The following is a 15,446-nucleotide window of genomic DNA, read 5'->3' on the forward strand; positions in this document are numbered from 1 at the left end:
TGAGTTATTTTATGTTGTGTATGCATAAGGTGTAGAGGATTGGGCTATATCTGTATTAATTTTGCCTCCTGTAAACTGCTGTTAAAACAAATCTGTTTTCTTAAAAACTACATTAAAATTCTGGTGGTTTCAGTTATGGATAAAACAGAATTTACTTTACAACAGATTTAGGATTCTGAAAACTACACGAGGTGAAAGGAAGAATAATTATAATTCAAAATTTTATTGAAAGGTATAGAAAGATTTCGAAAACACAATGTTCTTGGATGAAAAGGATCAATACTTTAAAGATGCCAGTTTTCTCCAAATTAGTTTTCTAATCAAATATTTACTGCGATGAATGCTATTATAAATAAATGAATAGTAAAGGTGATTAATTAAAAGTTGAGTGGTGTGCACAAACCTGGTTATGTATTGAAAGGGATGCTACCAGGTGAAGCATGCTCCCAGGAGAAGGTAAACTGGACAGATTCTCTGGGTCATTGCCTGGTTTGGCCTCACTGAGAATTTACGAGTCTTTTCTGGGAATGTCAGTGGGCAAGGCCATGTGTGGGCTCTGGGAATGTGGCAGGGCTGTAATATAGTCCATGTCCTAGACATATGGATAGAACATGGTCAGAAGGAATGGGCTGCTCTGTATTTATTTTTGAAGTCACCATGGCCAAACTCAGGAGTAGATCAAAGTAGAACACTCCTGTGGAGTGAAATGACCCAGGCCGCAGGTCAGAGCAGGAAGTTCATCAGCATGGGCCCACTTACGCATTGTTAAGTTTAAAAGATGGTGCATAGCAGAGGGAAGCTGGTGATGACAGCTTTCAGCACTGTCTTGTGAGTCACACTGTTCCAATCTGGACTGACTCCTCTCTCTAGCTCATGCACAAGTATTTAACGTTATCTTGTCTGTTTTGCTTTGTTGTCTGTCCTGTATTGTGTAGCCCATGTTTTCCTGTTTGTCAGAAATACTGTAAATAAAATTGAAGCACAAATAATCTGGGAAGAAAACACTTGCAATGTATAGGTCAAATAAAAGTTTGGAATTTTAAATTCATAAATAACTCTTAGAGTTGATTAAGAATAAAACAAATATTCCATTTACAAAAGGATAAAGTAAGTAAGGAATTTGTAGAAAAAACAAATAGCCAACAAATAGAGAAAAAAAAATTCACCTCCTTAGTGATAGTGGAAATGTAATTTAAAATATTAATAAGGTTTTAAAGTCACAAAGGGATGATAATTCTTGGATAGATGGGAGTGTAAATTGGTATAGCTTTCCTTGAGGCATTTTGACAAAATATGTCAAAAATCATAAAAATGTTCATACTTTTTTATTCATCATTTATTCTAAGGACTTTTTTTTTTTGACTTGAAGTATTTTAGTAATTTTTATTCTGCCTTGAGTTTCTCTCACTTTAAAAGTTTTTATTTGGACAGTAATGTATTCAGTAATGCTAACAGCTTATATTCATTTATATTGTCCTATGTTATAAAACATTTCTTTGTAATTTCAGTCCTACAAGATTATCAATTTTGCCCCCAGTTTACTGCGGATTATAGTCTCTGACCATGTGGAATTCCCAGTACGCCAGGCAGGTGAGTTGGTTTTTTATCCTTTATAAATTTATTTATAGGTGAAAGTAGAATGCGAGTTTTATTTTAATTCTAAATATCTGTAATCTTTTGAAAAATTAGGAAGCACGTATGAAGTATTTCAAGTGGCTTAAAAATTCACTTTTTTTCCTCTGGAAACGTAGAGGTAGATATTGAGCTCTCGAATCTCCCCTAGCTTTCTCTTTCCTTCTCTGCCTTCTGTTCACCAATTCCTTGCCTCTGTAACCTTGCCATTTTTTTCCCTTACATTCTCCAATTTTAGTAGCTTAATCTCCCTAATTTATTATGATTTCTGGTAGCCTAGCCTTTGGGCCCATGGATTAAGATCATAAATTTATGTATGTGAATTTGAGCTCCATTCACGCATCAGATCATGGAGGTAATGTATTGCACAGATGTTCCTAACCAGGTGATCGGGGAGCAGGACTTTTTATTTTAAACATGAAACTTACTTTTGAGTCTGTAGGATCTTATGTAGTTCCATGATGTTATGCATTGTTCTTTTTCATTTTTATTTTTTTTTTATGGACTAGTCATTAGACCCCAGAAGGTTAAAAATTGAGAAAGGCTTGTAGCACTATGAGTCCTGAAAAAATAATAATTACAAGCTAAAGGAGGTAAAATGACAATTGCTAATTAAAGAAACTGTAGTTAAAAAGAGTTGTTATGTAAATGACATATGCTCCTAATAAGTAATTTGGGCAGTATAGAAGAATACAAAGAAGAAAATAAAATTACCCAACAATCATCACTCAGAAATGACCATTATTAACATTAGGTGAACATTAGTCTTTGTATGTGTTCAGGAAGAAGTAGAAGGACAGGTGAAGAGTTTTCTAGAAATGGGATCATAAATCTACTGCTAATAAGAGTATTTAATTTCATTTAACATAGGGTAAAAAAGTAAGGAATTACTAAGCTTTGGGAAAATATTTATACCAATATATATGATTTTCTAGAAGATCCCTTTGTGGTTAAGATAAAAAAGAAAAACCTATAGAAAAACATTCATGTTGAAAATTTTTTTCTTTCTTTCTTTCTTTTTTTTTTTGGTTTTGACAGCTGGCTGGCACAGTTATCTGAATACTTGACCTTGGTGTTATCAGCACCATGCTCTAACTAATGGGATAACCGGCCAGCTCCATATTGGAATTATTTTTTACTTTAATAAGGTTTATAAAACATAATTGTAAATTTTTTGAAACCATAATTCTTGTTTTAATCTTTGTTTTATAAAATAGGGCTGTTTCAAAACAACATTTTGGCTAAATGGAACCTATTTTAATAACGTAAGTATTTATAGGGCCATTATGAAGTTCCTATAAAGCTTTTCACAAGCAGCATTTAAAAAGATCTTTAAACAATTTATTACATTAATATTCCCCATATCCTCACCAACTCTGTATAACTGTTTTTTTTTTTTTTTTTTCCCCTTGTTGGCTGGCTGGTATCGGGATCCAAACCCTTGACCTTGTTACAAGGCAGTGCTGTAACCAACTGAGCTAACGGCCAGCCCAACTTTGAATCTTAATAACATAGGTAATGAGGTTTTGATATAAAATGTAAACAGCATTTAAAGGCAAGTTTTTCTTTATAATTTATGTGAATTTCAAATCTGTTAGTCATAGGACAGAGTTTATCTTGGTGATTGATAATTTCCTAATTTATTAGGACAACTTTTGCTTAAAGCAGCCATTTTTATCAGTCTGAAATTGTGTAAAATTCTACATTATAACTATCCTAAATTTAAGTGCCCTTTGTAAATTTTCTGCTCTATTTAATCTATTATTAAAATATATAGATGCCCCAAGAACTCTGTGGTGATATCCAGATAGTTTATTATTTTAGCATGACATTTAAAAAGAATGATGTGATCTTTGCTTTAAATAAAATCAGCCTGTATAAAACTGTAAAAAAACAAACAAACAAACAAACAAAACTGCTAATATTAAGTGGAAAGACATATAGCTATGCAAAGTGTTCTTGATTTTTTTGCTTGTGGGCAATTCTAAAATATTTTTGCTGCCATTGAGCAAGTTTATTAGTGAATGTCCTTTCTTACCTTAATGTGAATTCTTAAGAAATTTAATATTTTATGTTGCCAAGCAAAACCAAACAAATTTGGATATTTGCTCTACTGTTTTCCTTTTGAGGTATTGATAAGCATAATAGCATTATTAATATTATCATATAATGTTTAGAGAAGGAAGCCCATCTTAAATTTAGGATAGTTATGATTGGGAATCTCTCAAGTCTCTTTTGTTTCCAATTTTTTACTCCTTACCTCTGAAGAGAAGAGACCCTTTAGTAAAATTCTCTAATACATGAAAACTTAAGTTCAGAAACATACTTTCTTTAGTGCACTTTGGAGTTGCTATGAGAAGAGTAGTTTGGATTTAAAAGTGGTGGTTGAGGGGTGTTATATTAGACCTGAGTCATTGGTGGTGACTGATGTGGGACCATCACTTGAAAAATAACACAGTTTCTGTTTTCTGTAAGCTGCCTGCTTTTGTTCTTCTGAGTTTTATAATTATTATAATTTTTTTTGTATTTCCAAAAGATGGATAAGGAGAGGATATAAAAATTCAATCTACAGTTATTTATTCAGAGGTTATTTACTTGTTAAGATTAACCTCACTCAACATTCTAGAATGCAGGACCTATAAATAAGCAGGAAGATGCCTCTGATCAGTTCAGAAGAACTTCAAGAAGTACTTGTATTAAAATTCATATGTTTTGTTTGTAGGAAACTTCTCGACTCTTCAGAATCTATTTAATCTTATTTTAGACATAAATTATACATTTATTATATGATCTCCTAGCCTTTAACAGATTAAAGTAATAAGAAAGGAGAGAGGTGCCAAATCACAGTGAAAAATGGAAAGGCTTAGAAACATCAACTAAAAAACATGGCATTCTGCTTCACTGAATTTATAACAGCACCTCGTCGCCCTTGAGGTTATGAGACCCAATTGATCTCTGTAGTTGTGTTTATGGGTCTAGAGAGTAGACCTTTAGAGATGATTCATTGTGTTTGAGGAGAGAAGTTTGTGTTTTAGAAAATTAATTTCAAAGATAAGATGCTTAAAATGGTAAGTGGATTTTGTAGGAAAACACAGTTTAATACTTCTTTCTTTATGAATTGGATTAAGATGATATTAGTGTTTCGTTTCTTAGCTCTGGCAAATGGTTAGATAGATACTTGAGTTAAATGATTAAAGGGAGGTCTGTAGATTGTCGATACGGTTACAATTATCTCTGGTATTTTTCCTTCATTATTCTTAGTAATCCATGATTATCTGTAAGAGTAACTCATGTTCTCTTTGCAAATCATTACATTAAGGTCAGTTTTATTTAATGAATTGTATGTTTAACCATATACAAATTAGTCAGTGTGCCTTTCATACAAGGTTGGCTCACATAGTGCTCCATAATAAAAATATTTTTTTAGTGATAAAATTAACAGCATTTAATGACTGAATCATAAATAAGTCCATGATTTTACCATGTTGGTATTTTTGCTGACTAAAGTTTGCTTTTCTTTATTTTCAAGATTAGTTCTATAGGGGTTGAAGTGATTTTGTGTATAATATAGTTGGTTTTTCTTTTTGCAAAAATGAATCCCTTGAAATCAGTCTGAACTGCTGACAGTTTGGTTCATATCCTTAGATAATTCATTTATTTTTCTAAACTGTCTACACATTTAATGTCTACTTTTAGTCAAACACTGTTATTTAATATAATAACTGTACCAGGATAAATGATGGTACTTAGTCCAGAGCCTGTGTAGTCTAGATTAAAAGCAAATAAGAAAAAAAACCCCAAAACCCAAACTAACACACCCACCCAACCACCCACACCCCCCCCCACACAAATACCCCCCCTAAATAATTTTTGTTTTTATCCAAACAAATCAAAAATCCTAGGTAGAATAATCTTTTTCAGACTTTTGGTGAATCAAAATTAATGAGAGAGGAGCTTACAAGATGTCAAGTTCATAATTTCATTAAATTTCTGTTATGTTTTAGCCAATGTAGAACATGTTGATTTATTCTCTATGGCATAATACTTTTACCAGCCAATTTAGTTTTATGTTAAAAGTGGGATGAAGGGAGGGTTAAGTGGGGGAAGAAGGAAGAGAAGCTTAAAGGATAAAGTTATGATGCTTTGCAGATCCCATCTCTTTATCTTATGAAATTAAAAGTATTTATTTATATTCATTGTTCAACTGAGATGGTTAGAAGCTTCACATTCCCTCTCAAAACCCTGTAGCAATATGTCAACTGTTTCTTTCAGAAGACTTTTCTTAAAAGTTGAGGTTGAAGATGGTTAAAAAGAATAGGAACAAAATCATTGATTATGTATTTTGATAGAAATAAACAGATAAAAAATTTCCTGAGATTTTTCCAAAAATATCTGAAGACTGATGTCCATTTCCCTATTATATTTACAAGTAGTAAATATTTCAAAAGGGTTAGATGAAAATTATCAATACTATAAAAAGCATAAATATTCCAAAATGGTAGTGCAGGATAGTAGCAGGTAAAAGAAATTAAATAAAAAAAAATCTACATGAAGAAAGTAGACTTTACCTGGTGTCAGTTCAGTATTAGGCATTGTGAAAAGAGTGATTTTATGATCTCAGTGTATGTTTAGTGTGGTCTCATTTAGACCACTTGTATTTAGTCTAATGCTAGAGTTGATTTGATGATAGCTTGATTTGATGAAGTGTTTTCTGCTCTGACTAGCTAAAGTGAAATCTTTAAATTCTTACCCATTTTCCCCTCTTAACTTAGCCATTTTTTACTTGTAAGACTTTCCATCTTTGCTGGGTGTCATGTTTAGCATTGAAGGGTTTAGCCTTTTATGCTCTGTAAAGCTGAATTAAAGCCATTCTTTTGCTACTGCTACATTAGCACTTTTTCCTCAAACTTAGCTGCCATTTACCTGAAGAACATGGTGACACAGTACTGGCCAGACCGAGAACCTCCACCGGGAGAAGCAATATTTCCATTCAACATTCATGAAAATGATCGCCAGCAAATACGTGATAACATTGTGGAAGGAATAATTCGGTCTCCGGATTTAGTGAGGTACATTATGCTGTATCTGTATGATTACTAGGAAGCCCAATATTTGGATCTGGGGGTGAGGGCCGTTGGATCTTATTATCTGCCTCAAGTTTGTTTTTTCAAAGAGGTAAAGTAATGAAGATAGATACTCAAAAAATATTATTTTACTTATTTGTCTTTGCATTTGTAATTCTTTGCCTCAAAATATTTTGGGAGCGATTTAGTTGACCTAAGTTGCTTCAAAGAGGTAAGGTAAAAATCATACTTAACCAAAATGATTGTGTAAATCCTTGCAGTATAAATAACCTATGTTCGTAGTAATGATCTCATGACTTTTTACTACATATCTGCTTTTCTTTGATACAGGAAGATTGATTATGGGAATTTTAACCTACTAGTGTTCTTAACCCTATATTTTAATTCATTTTTATGAACTGAGTATTTTTTCCTTTGGAGAAGACAGGATAGAGTAGGTACAAACTAGAGGAGTTGTCTCCAGTTTTTCAGATTTATAGAGTAGATGCTGTAGAGCAGCACTGTCCAATAGCAGTTTCTGCAGTGATAAAAATGTTCTATATCTGTGCCGTCCAATATTTAGTCATGTGGCATAAGTGGCTGTTGAACACTTGAAATGTGGCTAATGCAGCTGAGGAATTGCATTTTTAATTCCATTTAATGTTGATTCATTTAAAATGTGCATATGTAGCTAGTGGCTGCTCTATTGGACAGTATAGCTGTAGAGTCATAAAAACTTTGCAATCTTAAAATAGGAGGAACAAATTTTTTCAACGTACAACTGGTAATTAATTTTCTTTTGAAAATGAGGGGCAAATAGGTGAAACAGGTAGGGGATGAAACCATTTAATGTCGAGAATAGACAAAACTTTGGCCCTGCATGTCTGATAGATATGACATAAGCAATGGAAAAGGGAAGAAGTGTGAGGGGAACAGTAACAGGAAGGAATTGAACTCTTTGTGCAGTTATTTTGTTAGTTGAGAGGAGAAAACTGGTGTACTGATTACAGAAAGTCACCATTATTTTCATTCATCGCCAAAATGCCAGTCGTGGGACTGATACCCCTATGGTACCATCATATATCCATTTCCTGTCAAAATCTTTACATTTTTAGGTCTCCCTGAATCTTCCAATGGTTCAGAATGAGAAAGGACTAGGAGGGTCAATGTGAAGATGAAATTTAGAAAAATGAAAAGCTTCAGTTTTATTGCATACAAATACAACATTTGTTGTTTAAGGGGACAACTGCTGGTGGCACAAGAGATCTTTATTATGAGACAGTTGTTTGTGTGACTTTGCTTCTTTTATGTCTTTAAGGCTTAACTGTAATCACCCTTGAGGAAATATTTTCTTCCCTTCTCAAAGTTTAAGAGTATTGCAAAGGAAATTTTCAAATAGATTTGGTAACATGAGGAAAATGCTTTGTTTTGTTTGATTTTACCAGTTTCAGGAAATCCAAGTTATTGACTGTTCAACTTTTTTTTTTTTTTGCACTGTGGAATCCTAATTTTGCCAGATTTACTTCCTAACCATTTGCAAATGACCATGTAGGACATGTTTGGTGAAAATATTGATAGTATATAGAAAAGAAATTTTTTTCCTTATCTTCTTTTCAGTCCCGGTTGTAGTTGAGGAAGTGGTTACTGTTTTAAGTGTTATGAAATAATATTTTTTATCACTTAACTTTGTGGTTTTATTAAAGGGATATTCTTTTAACATTTTTTGTTTTTCCTTTTCCTTTTCCTTTTTTTCATTTATTTCTTTGGAAATATCTCTTAGCTTTTTTCTTCAGGAATTGCCCAGTGAATGCATGTTTCTTTCTCATACTCAAAGTACGATAGTATCGCAGCCTGCTTTGATAAGTGCAACATACTGTGTGGGCTGTTAAATGATAATGGACGGGTTCAAGGTTTTGGCCCACAGAGATGCTACTCACAATTATGTAGGCCTTTGTTTTACTTACTTTTGCCATCTTTAGGGTAGGTTTGTCCATTTGAAGTTATACAATGTTTTGTCTCTCCCCCACCCCCTTAGGATATGATAACCAAAATATAAAATATAACAAGCTGGGAAATTTTACAGAGCTGAAGTAGAATTCATTGTCTTTTCTGAAGCTGTTTTTAGGATAAGATAGTTCGAAATGTTTTATTAATTTTAGGAAATCACTCATTCTGTTTATTTAGGATAAGACAGTTTGAAAGGTTTCATTCATTTTTGGAAATCACTCATTCTATTTATTTTCAATAAGTTGAGCCACTGAGGAGGTTTTTTTTTTAATAGGATTACTCCCCCCTGAATATAACTATATAAGTATAATATAGATAAATAGGAGTTACAGTACTTCTATGTAAAATATTAGAGGTCTTTGAAACATGATACTTATAACTACTTAGATTTTTGACTCTCCCCCCACCCCACCTTATAGAGTCCAGTTAACAATGTGTCTCCGTGTCATCATTAAACATGATTTTCCTGGTCACTGGCCAGCAGTGGTCGACAAGATAGACTACTACTTGCAATCACAGAACAGTGGAAGCTGGCTTGGCAGTTTATTATGTCTGTATCAACTGGTGAAGACATATGAGTAAGTCAATTTCTGTTAGCTAAAGAGATCAGCCTTGTGTACTAAGAAAGAATTAAATTACATAGAGGGGTCTGCTGTAGGTGTTGGGCAGAATCAGATTAGATTGGGAAATTCTGGGTTAAACACAGTTAAACATGTTTTATTTACTGCTGTTAATCAAAGAAACTTTAATCTGCTAATGTACATCCCTAATCTCCAAGATAGTGATAAAATACACAGTGCTTCTCAAACTTACTTGTTAGTTTCAGAGAACCATATATTAACAGCTTTTCTTACAACTCTGATATGTAGATACCTCAACATTTGTCTTCTAGTGAGCATATTATTAAGTAAACCAAAACATTTACATTTTTGGTTGTAAGATAGAAAATGTTAAAGTTTCTTTGCTAGTGACATTCTTTTCCGTAAAAATTGCTTGAGAGGTGGAAGCCTAGTATCACATTTAGTAGTATTGCTTTCTGATTTCTAAGAGGATTACTACTTGTGTATACAAAGTACTGCTGTTTTCCTTCTTTTAAACTGGTTAATTCATATTCTATTTGTAGAATATATAGAGAGTATTTTAGATGTATAGCAGTTAAAGTGACCTAAGAGCACCTAAATTTATAAGCTATTTTAATTTCCCAATTTAGGGTAATATATACAAGAAAAAAATGTTCTTTTCCACATTGTTTGTTATATAATATCCACTCTATTTAAACTAGCATATCAACTTGTATTTTGTAGGAAAAATTGCGGTTTGATGAAAATTAATTTAAATAGAAAAATTCATATAGGAAAGCTGTAAAATAGTCTTGGATTATTTTAAACTAGTCTAAATCTTTCTAGAAATAGTTAAATATTCTGCCTAAACCAGGGATGTGCTTTTTTAAAGTTCTTTCCAACTTTATTCTGATAATCCAAACAGAAAATGTAAGTAAATGTTTTGAATGGTTTTGTCTTATTAGTATTCTATAGTGAAAAGGATTTTTTTTTATTTATTGCTTATAGCTCTTTCAGAAGGGACAAGTTACTTTTCTTTCTTTTGTCTTTGCCCATGTAGATATAAAAAAGCAGAAGAAAGAGAACCTCTTATAGCAGCAATGCACATATTTCTGCCTCGTATTCAGCAACAAATCATGCAGCTCCTTCCTGATTCCTCCCATTATTCTGTATTATTGCAGAAACAGATTCTGAAAATCTTTTATGCACTTGTTCAGGTAGGTTTTTATTGCAGAAAACAAATATGCGGCTTGAGCGATGTACTTACAAAAACTTGTGGAAAATAGAATTAAAAGATAATATTAATCTTTCCATGAACTTTTTGAAGTACCTTCTAACATGTGGAAAGTGCTCAATAAATATCAATTATTATGAAAAATTAACATATATTCTCACATATATTTCTTTAAAAATACTTAAGAAAAACAGGCTCATAGAAATTAACTGCTCAAGATCTTCTGAGTGGTAGAGCTGATGTGATTCACTGTGTGCTTTTACTCCTGTGTCTGAAATCTTGGGTAAGGAAGAACCAGGGTAGTTATTTGCCCTAAAACCTGATGACTTGGCTATCTGTCCATAGTATCCCTGCCTGTAGGTTAGTTAGGATTATAGGAGAAGAGGAAGGAAAAGAAGAAGAGAGTTCCTTTTTTATTGGGAAATCATATTGATGGTAGTTTCTTTGCATTTGACCCAACTTAAGCTAACAAAAGAGATTTAGTAGCTCATTTTCCTTGGTTTAAAATAGTGCCTTTTTCTTATCTGAAAGCTGTGAAAGGTAGTAATATGGGAATCTAAACTTAATTAGAAGATTGAGATGGAATGTGTTTGAGGTATAAAAATATTGAACATTGAATCTTTGAAAGACTTAGGGAAATTATTTAGATTTGAGTGGAGGAAGAATAATCGTTGTCAGTCTTAACTATTTAAATGAATTAAAGCTCTATTACATGCTTTCTAGTTCAATTTATAATGACAAGAGGATAGTTTTGTAGAACTAGAGGGCCAAGATAACTTGGGTGTGTTCTTGGCTTCACATCTGACCTAGGTACTTTTGCAATGTTTTGGAATATTTTGCTTTAATAATGATTGTATTTTTATTAGAATTTCATTTTTTTTTAAGTCAGCCTTTTTGGGGGAAGGGAATAGAGGGAAAGAGGCAAATCTGAGAACAGAGAAGAAACTAGAATACTAGGAAAATTCCCCCCCCCCACCTTTTTTTCTTTGGAAATAATAGGGAAGGAAGATGTATGGTGACTTTGTTTATTAAAACAATGTTTTAGGGCCGAGCCCGTGGCGCACTTGGTAGTGTGCTGCGCTGGGAGCGCAGCGACACTCCCGCCGCGGGTTCGGATCCTATATAGGAATGACCAGTGCACTCACTGGCTGAGTGCCGGTCATGGAAAAACGACAAAAAAAAAAAACCAAAAACAAAAACAATGTTTTATTAATTGTCCTCAGGAGAATCACTTTACTCTGAGGCAAATTGTTTTTATTGAGTGAGATATTTTGCCATTACATGTGGTAATAGTTCATTTATTCAGGGGCCAGGCTTTCTTTTCCTATTGGGAGAAACATAGCCAGGAATCAGCAAAGTAAGACAAAGACTGATGAAATAATTTTTCTAAAGCTTCTACTTCTACTTGGTTTGCTGAAAAGGAAAAAATCTGAAATTTTTTCTCTCACCTTATACATGCTAAAAACCTAAAAAAAAAAAAAAAAAAACGAAAACAATGAAAAACCTCAACATTTTTAACCATTTTGGTAATCTGTTATATGCTAATAGAGTGATATGCTCCTCTGGGAAGCAGATATTTAGAAGGCTTTAAAGAGGCACAATTACAGTGATAATGTAAGTGAAAAGCGATTGTCTGACAATATGGGAAGAGGCAGAAAGATTTGTTTTTAAAAGTATGATACTATGAAATTGATTTCGTCTAAGTAGCACTTATTTGTACAGGGTGCTTGGATATTCCATACGTACCTCATAAATCGTCACTTTAAGCCTAACCCTCAACCTGCTTCTTCCCTGTTCCTGATCTCAAGTCCAAATGATTCTCCAATGCGCTTAGAATAAAGTGTGAACTTCTTAACATAGTCTTCACCTTTTATCATCCTACCTTTGCACTTAAGTATGGTTTTTTCACCCAACTAGAGTGTAAGTTTTGTGAGGGCAAAGACTGTGTCTCTCTTCCTTTTCATTATGTCTTTAGCCTGTAGCGTGTTTTGGAGTGAATAGATGTGGAGATGTTATCCCTGCAAATCCTGTAGCTCACAGTATAGCAGGGGAGACGCATACCTGTGTAATTAATACAAAGTGATCTATGGTTGTTATGCCACAGCGTAGAGGAAAGTAATTGAAAACATGTTTCATGAGTGTTTAATAAGGGTAATAATTTTTATCAAAGTGGTTAAAATTAAAAGTTTGACACACAAAGAAGTAAATAGTAAAAATCACTTATCAAGAATCTCATGCTAAATAAATGAGACCTTAATGGTATTAAAATTTTTTTTTAATTAAAAAAGGTAGCCCAGAGAGACAACCTATGGCATGTGTACTTCTAAATTTTAAAGATTTAATTTACGTGTGTGTGTGTGTGTGTGTGTGTGTGTGTGTGTGTGTATGTTTATGGATCTATTTTAAGTTAAATTTTAGGTTGAACCATATGGAATTGCTATTTTCATGCTCAAATGTTAGCTATTTTTTATAACCTTCCAATATAGATAAAATTGCTGATTTTTTTTTTGAGGGGAGGAATTATTGTTTATGTTGTTATTCTCTTTTCCAGTATGCATTGCCTCTTCAGTTGGTGAATAACCAAACCATGACAACATGGATGGAAATCTTCCGAACTATTATTGACAGGACAGTTCCTCCTGTGAGAAAGTGCTTCTATTCTTAAGAAAAGTTGGGGATGCCTGGGTTTGGAATATTTGTGGTAGACTGATTCATTATTCCAGGCTGCTATTTGGAAAAAAATACTACTGTAATAAAATAAATTAATAAAATAATTCATAATACATACTCATTTTTAGAAAGCTGAGACAAGCAAAAATAATAAAATAATTATATTTAATTCTATTAAAAATGTTGAAAACTATTTTCAAATCTTGATATTTATTCCTTTAGTCTTTTTTCTCCACATCTGTATGAAACCATTTTATTTATAAATATAGTGTATGTAGACACTCTTTTGAAATCCATTTTCCATTTGAAATTTATTATAAATATTTTCATATTTTTTATGATTATGAATGTTTTTATACTGTCATTTTTATTGAATAGCTTCATTTGCTGGATGTTTAGGCTATTTTGACTGTTTTAGTGTTTTAACTATAAGAATATAGTTAAATTTGTGCACGTACATGATTTTCTCTGGATAAACTTCTAGAAGTGTTTAAGGCTTTCGACAGATCTTCCAGAGTGCTCTCCAGAAAGGGTGTCCTGGTTTATACTTTAATAAGCAGTGACTGAGAATGCCTGTTATGAGTATTTGCTTAATTCTAAGTTTGCCTGTTTGATAGGTAAAAAATGGTGTCTCGTTTTGATCTGCTACAACAATGATAGTATTTTTCATCTATCAAATTAACTCTTGTATATTTTAAAATTTAAGCTTTTCTTAAAATGTACAGTATTCTTTCTGTTGTCCATATCTTGACACAAGTGTATTGAGGTTTAATTTACATACAGAAATGCACAGAACTTAGTGAACAGTTCAGTGAATTTTGACAAACATACACTTGTGTTATCATCACTATCACCCAGATCAAAATGTAGAACCTTTCCGTCATCTCAGAGTTTCCTCAAGGGACCATGGTATTTTATATTTTGTTTTCTACTTATGTGGGACTTTTGAAGATAGGAGATAAATGTGACCAATAGCATTGGTTAGTTGGATTTGCTTTGCTTGTTTAATTCCTACCTAGCAATCTATAAAAATAAGAATTTGCATTTGTATAGCAATCTAACTTCACATTTAATGTAACTCAGTCTATACCAAGATTTATTCTACCTTTGTTATTGACATAAATTCTTTTATTGTGCAGAAATTTAATCTGGGTATTTCTGTCCTCTTAGGAGACTCTTCAAATTGATGAGGATGATAGACCAGAACTAGTATGGTGGAAATGTAAGAAATGGGCACTGCATATTGTAGCTCGTCTCTTTGAACGGTAATTCTTTGTTTATTACATTTATGATCTTACAGTCATATCTTAGTGTTATATACAATAAAATTGGATAGTTCCTTTGATGCTTTACAGTATATGATTCTTGGTCTTTACAGCCACAGAGGGCAAAGAGTCACCTTCTATTTAAAGTGGGCTTAAAAAAAAGTAAAGTAGGCTTAATTGTGATCACTGACTTTGAGATCATAATGAGATGGGCAGCCTTCTCTGGCTCTTTTCTATTCTTCTGTGAAAAACATGGAAAAATAATATTGTTCAGCCCATTGGAAACATCCAGGAATTATGCAAGAAGGTGCATGGCCACTCAGCTCCATGAGAAAGTCAAATTTAATTTTTAAAGCATTTATTGAAAAAAATCTATTGTATGTCAGATATAACATTATTTATTTCTTATATTCGCCCTTTAGGAGCTCTTGGTTTAGTAGATGAAAGCTTCTGTCTGAAACTTTAAGTATGGTCCAAAGTCCAAGTACAGCTCATCATGATTTTATTTTGTAGCTTGTGGAAAAAGGAGAAAGGGTTCGTTTTCTGCCCTAATAGAACACATCTTTAAAAAAGGGACTGTATTTAAAATAGGGAGCATGATTTGTTTTTAAAATTTACAATATTTAAACATTTTCTCTTTGTATTTTAAGATATGGAAGCCCAGGAAATGTCACAAAAGAATACTTTGAATTTTCTGAATTTTTTTTGAAAACCTATGCAGTGGGAATTCAGCAGGTAAAAAACTTATGCTTTTTAAATAGAAGGATGGTTACTACTGAAAGTAAAGTCATTTCTAACTGTTCAAAAGTAGGTTACATCAAAGGGTTCAGATCTCCAGATCCTCGTACCAGCCAGGTATGTGTGTATGTACACACACACACACACACACACAAAGTAGGTTACAAACATGTAGTTCGTTACATATTTCTAGAGGATGAAATGGCAGCTCTGGGAATTTGATACAACGCAATTAGTTTTAGAACCAGATATCCCAGGGCAGCTACCACAAGAGCTG

At 32.8% G+C, this 15,446-nt stretch overlaps 1 protein-coding gene across 2 annotated transcripts in view; it reads left to right on the forward strand.

Annotated features, from left to right (window-relative positions):
* IPO8 (importin 8) overlaps positions 1-15,446 on the forward strand; it is a 74,196-nt gene that overhangs the window by 3,741 nt on the left and 55,009 nt on the right. For both annotated transcript variants that reach the window (XM_063075234.1, XM_063075236.1), the window contains exons 2-8: positions 1,509-1,590; positions 6,545-6,701; positions 9,122-9,280; positions 10,323-10,479; positions 13,048-13,137; positions 14,337-14,431; positions 15,082-15,166. In XM_063075234.1, the coding sequence (XP_062931304.1) occupies positions 1,509-1,590; positions 6,545-6,701; positions 9,122-9,280; positions 10,323-10,479; positions 13,048-13,137; positions 14,337-14,431; positions 15,082-15,166 (825 nt within the window). The remainder of the gene's footprint in view (positions 1-1,508; positions 1,591-6,544; positions 6,702-9,121; positions 9,281-10,322; positions 10,480-13,047; positions 13,138-14,336; positions 14,432-15,081; positions 15,167-15,446) is intronic.

The sequence above is a fragment of the Cynocephalus volans genome, chromosome 12, assembly GCF_027409185.1.
Source record: "Cynocephalus volans isolate mCynVol1 chromosome 12, mCynVol1.pri, whole genome shotgun sequence".
NCBI classification, from domain to species: domain Eukaryota; kingdom Metazoa; phylum Chordata; class Mammalia; order Dermoptera; family Cynocephalidae; genus Cynocephalus; species Cynocephalus volans.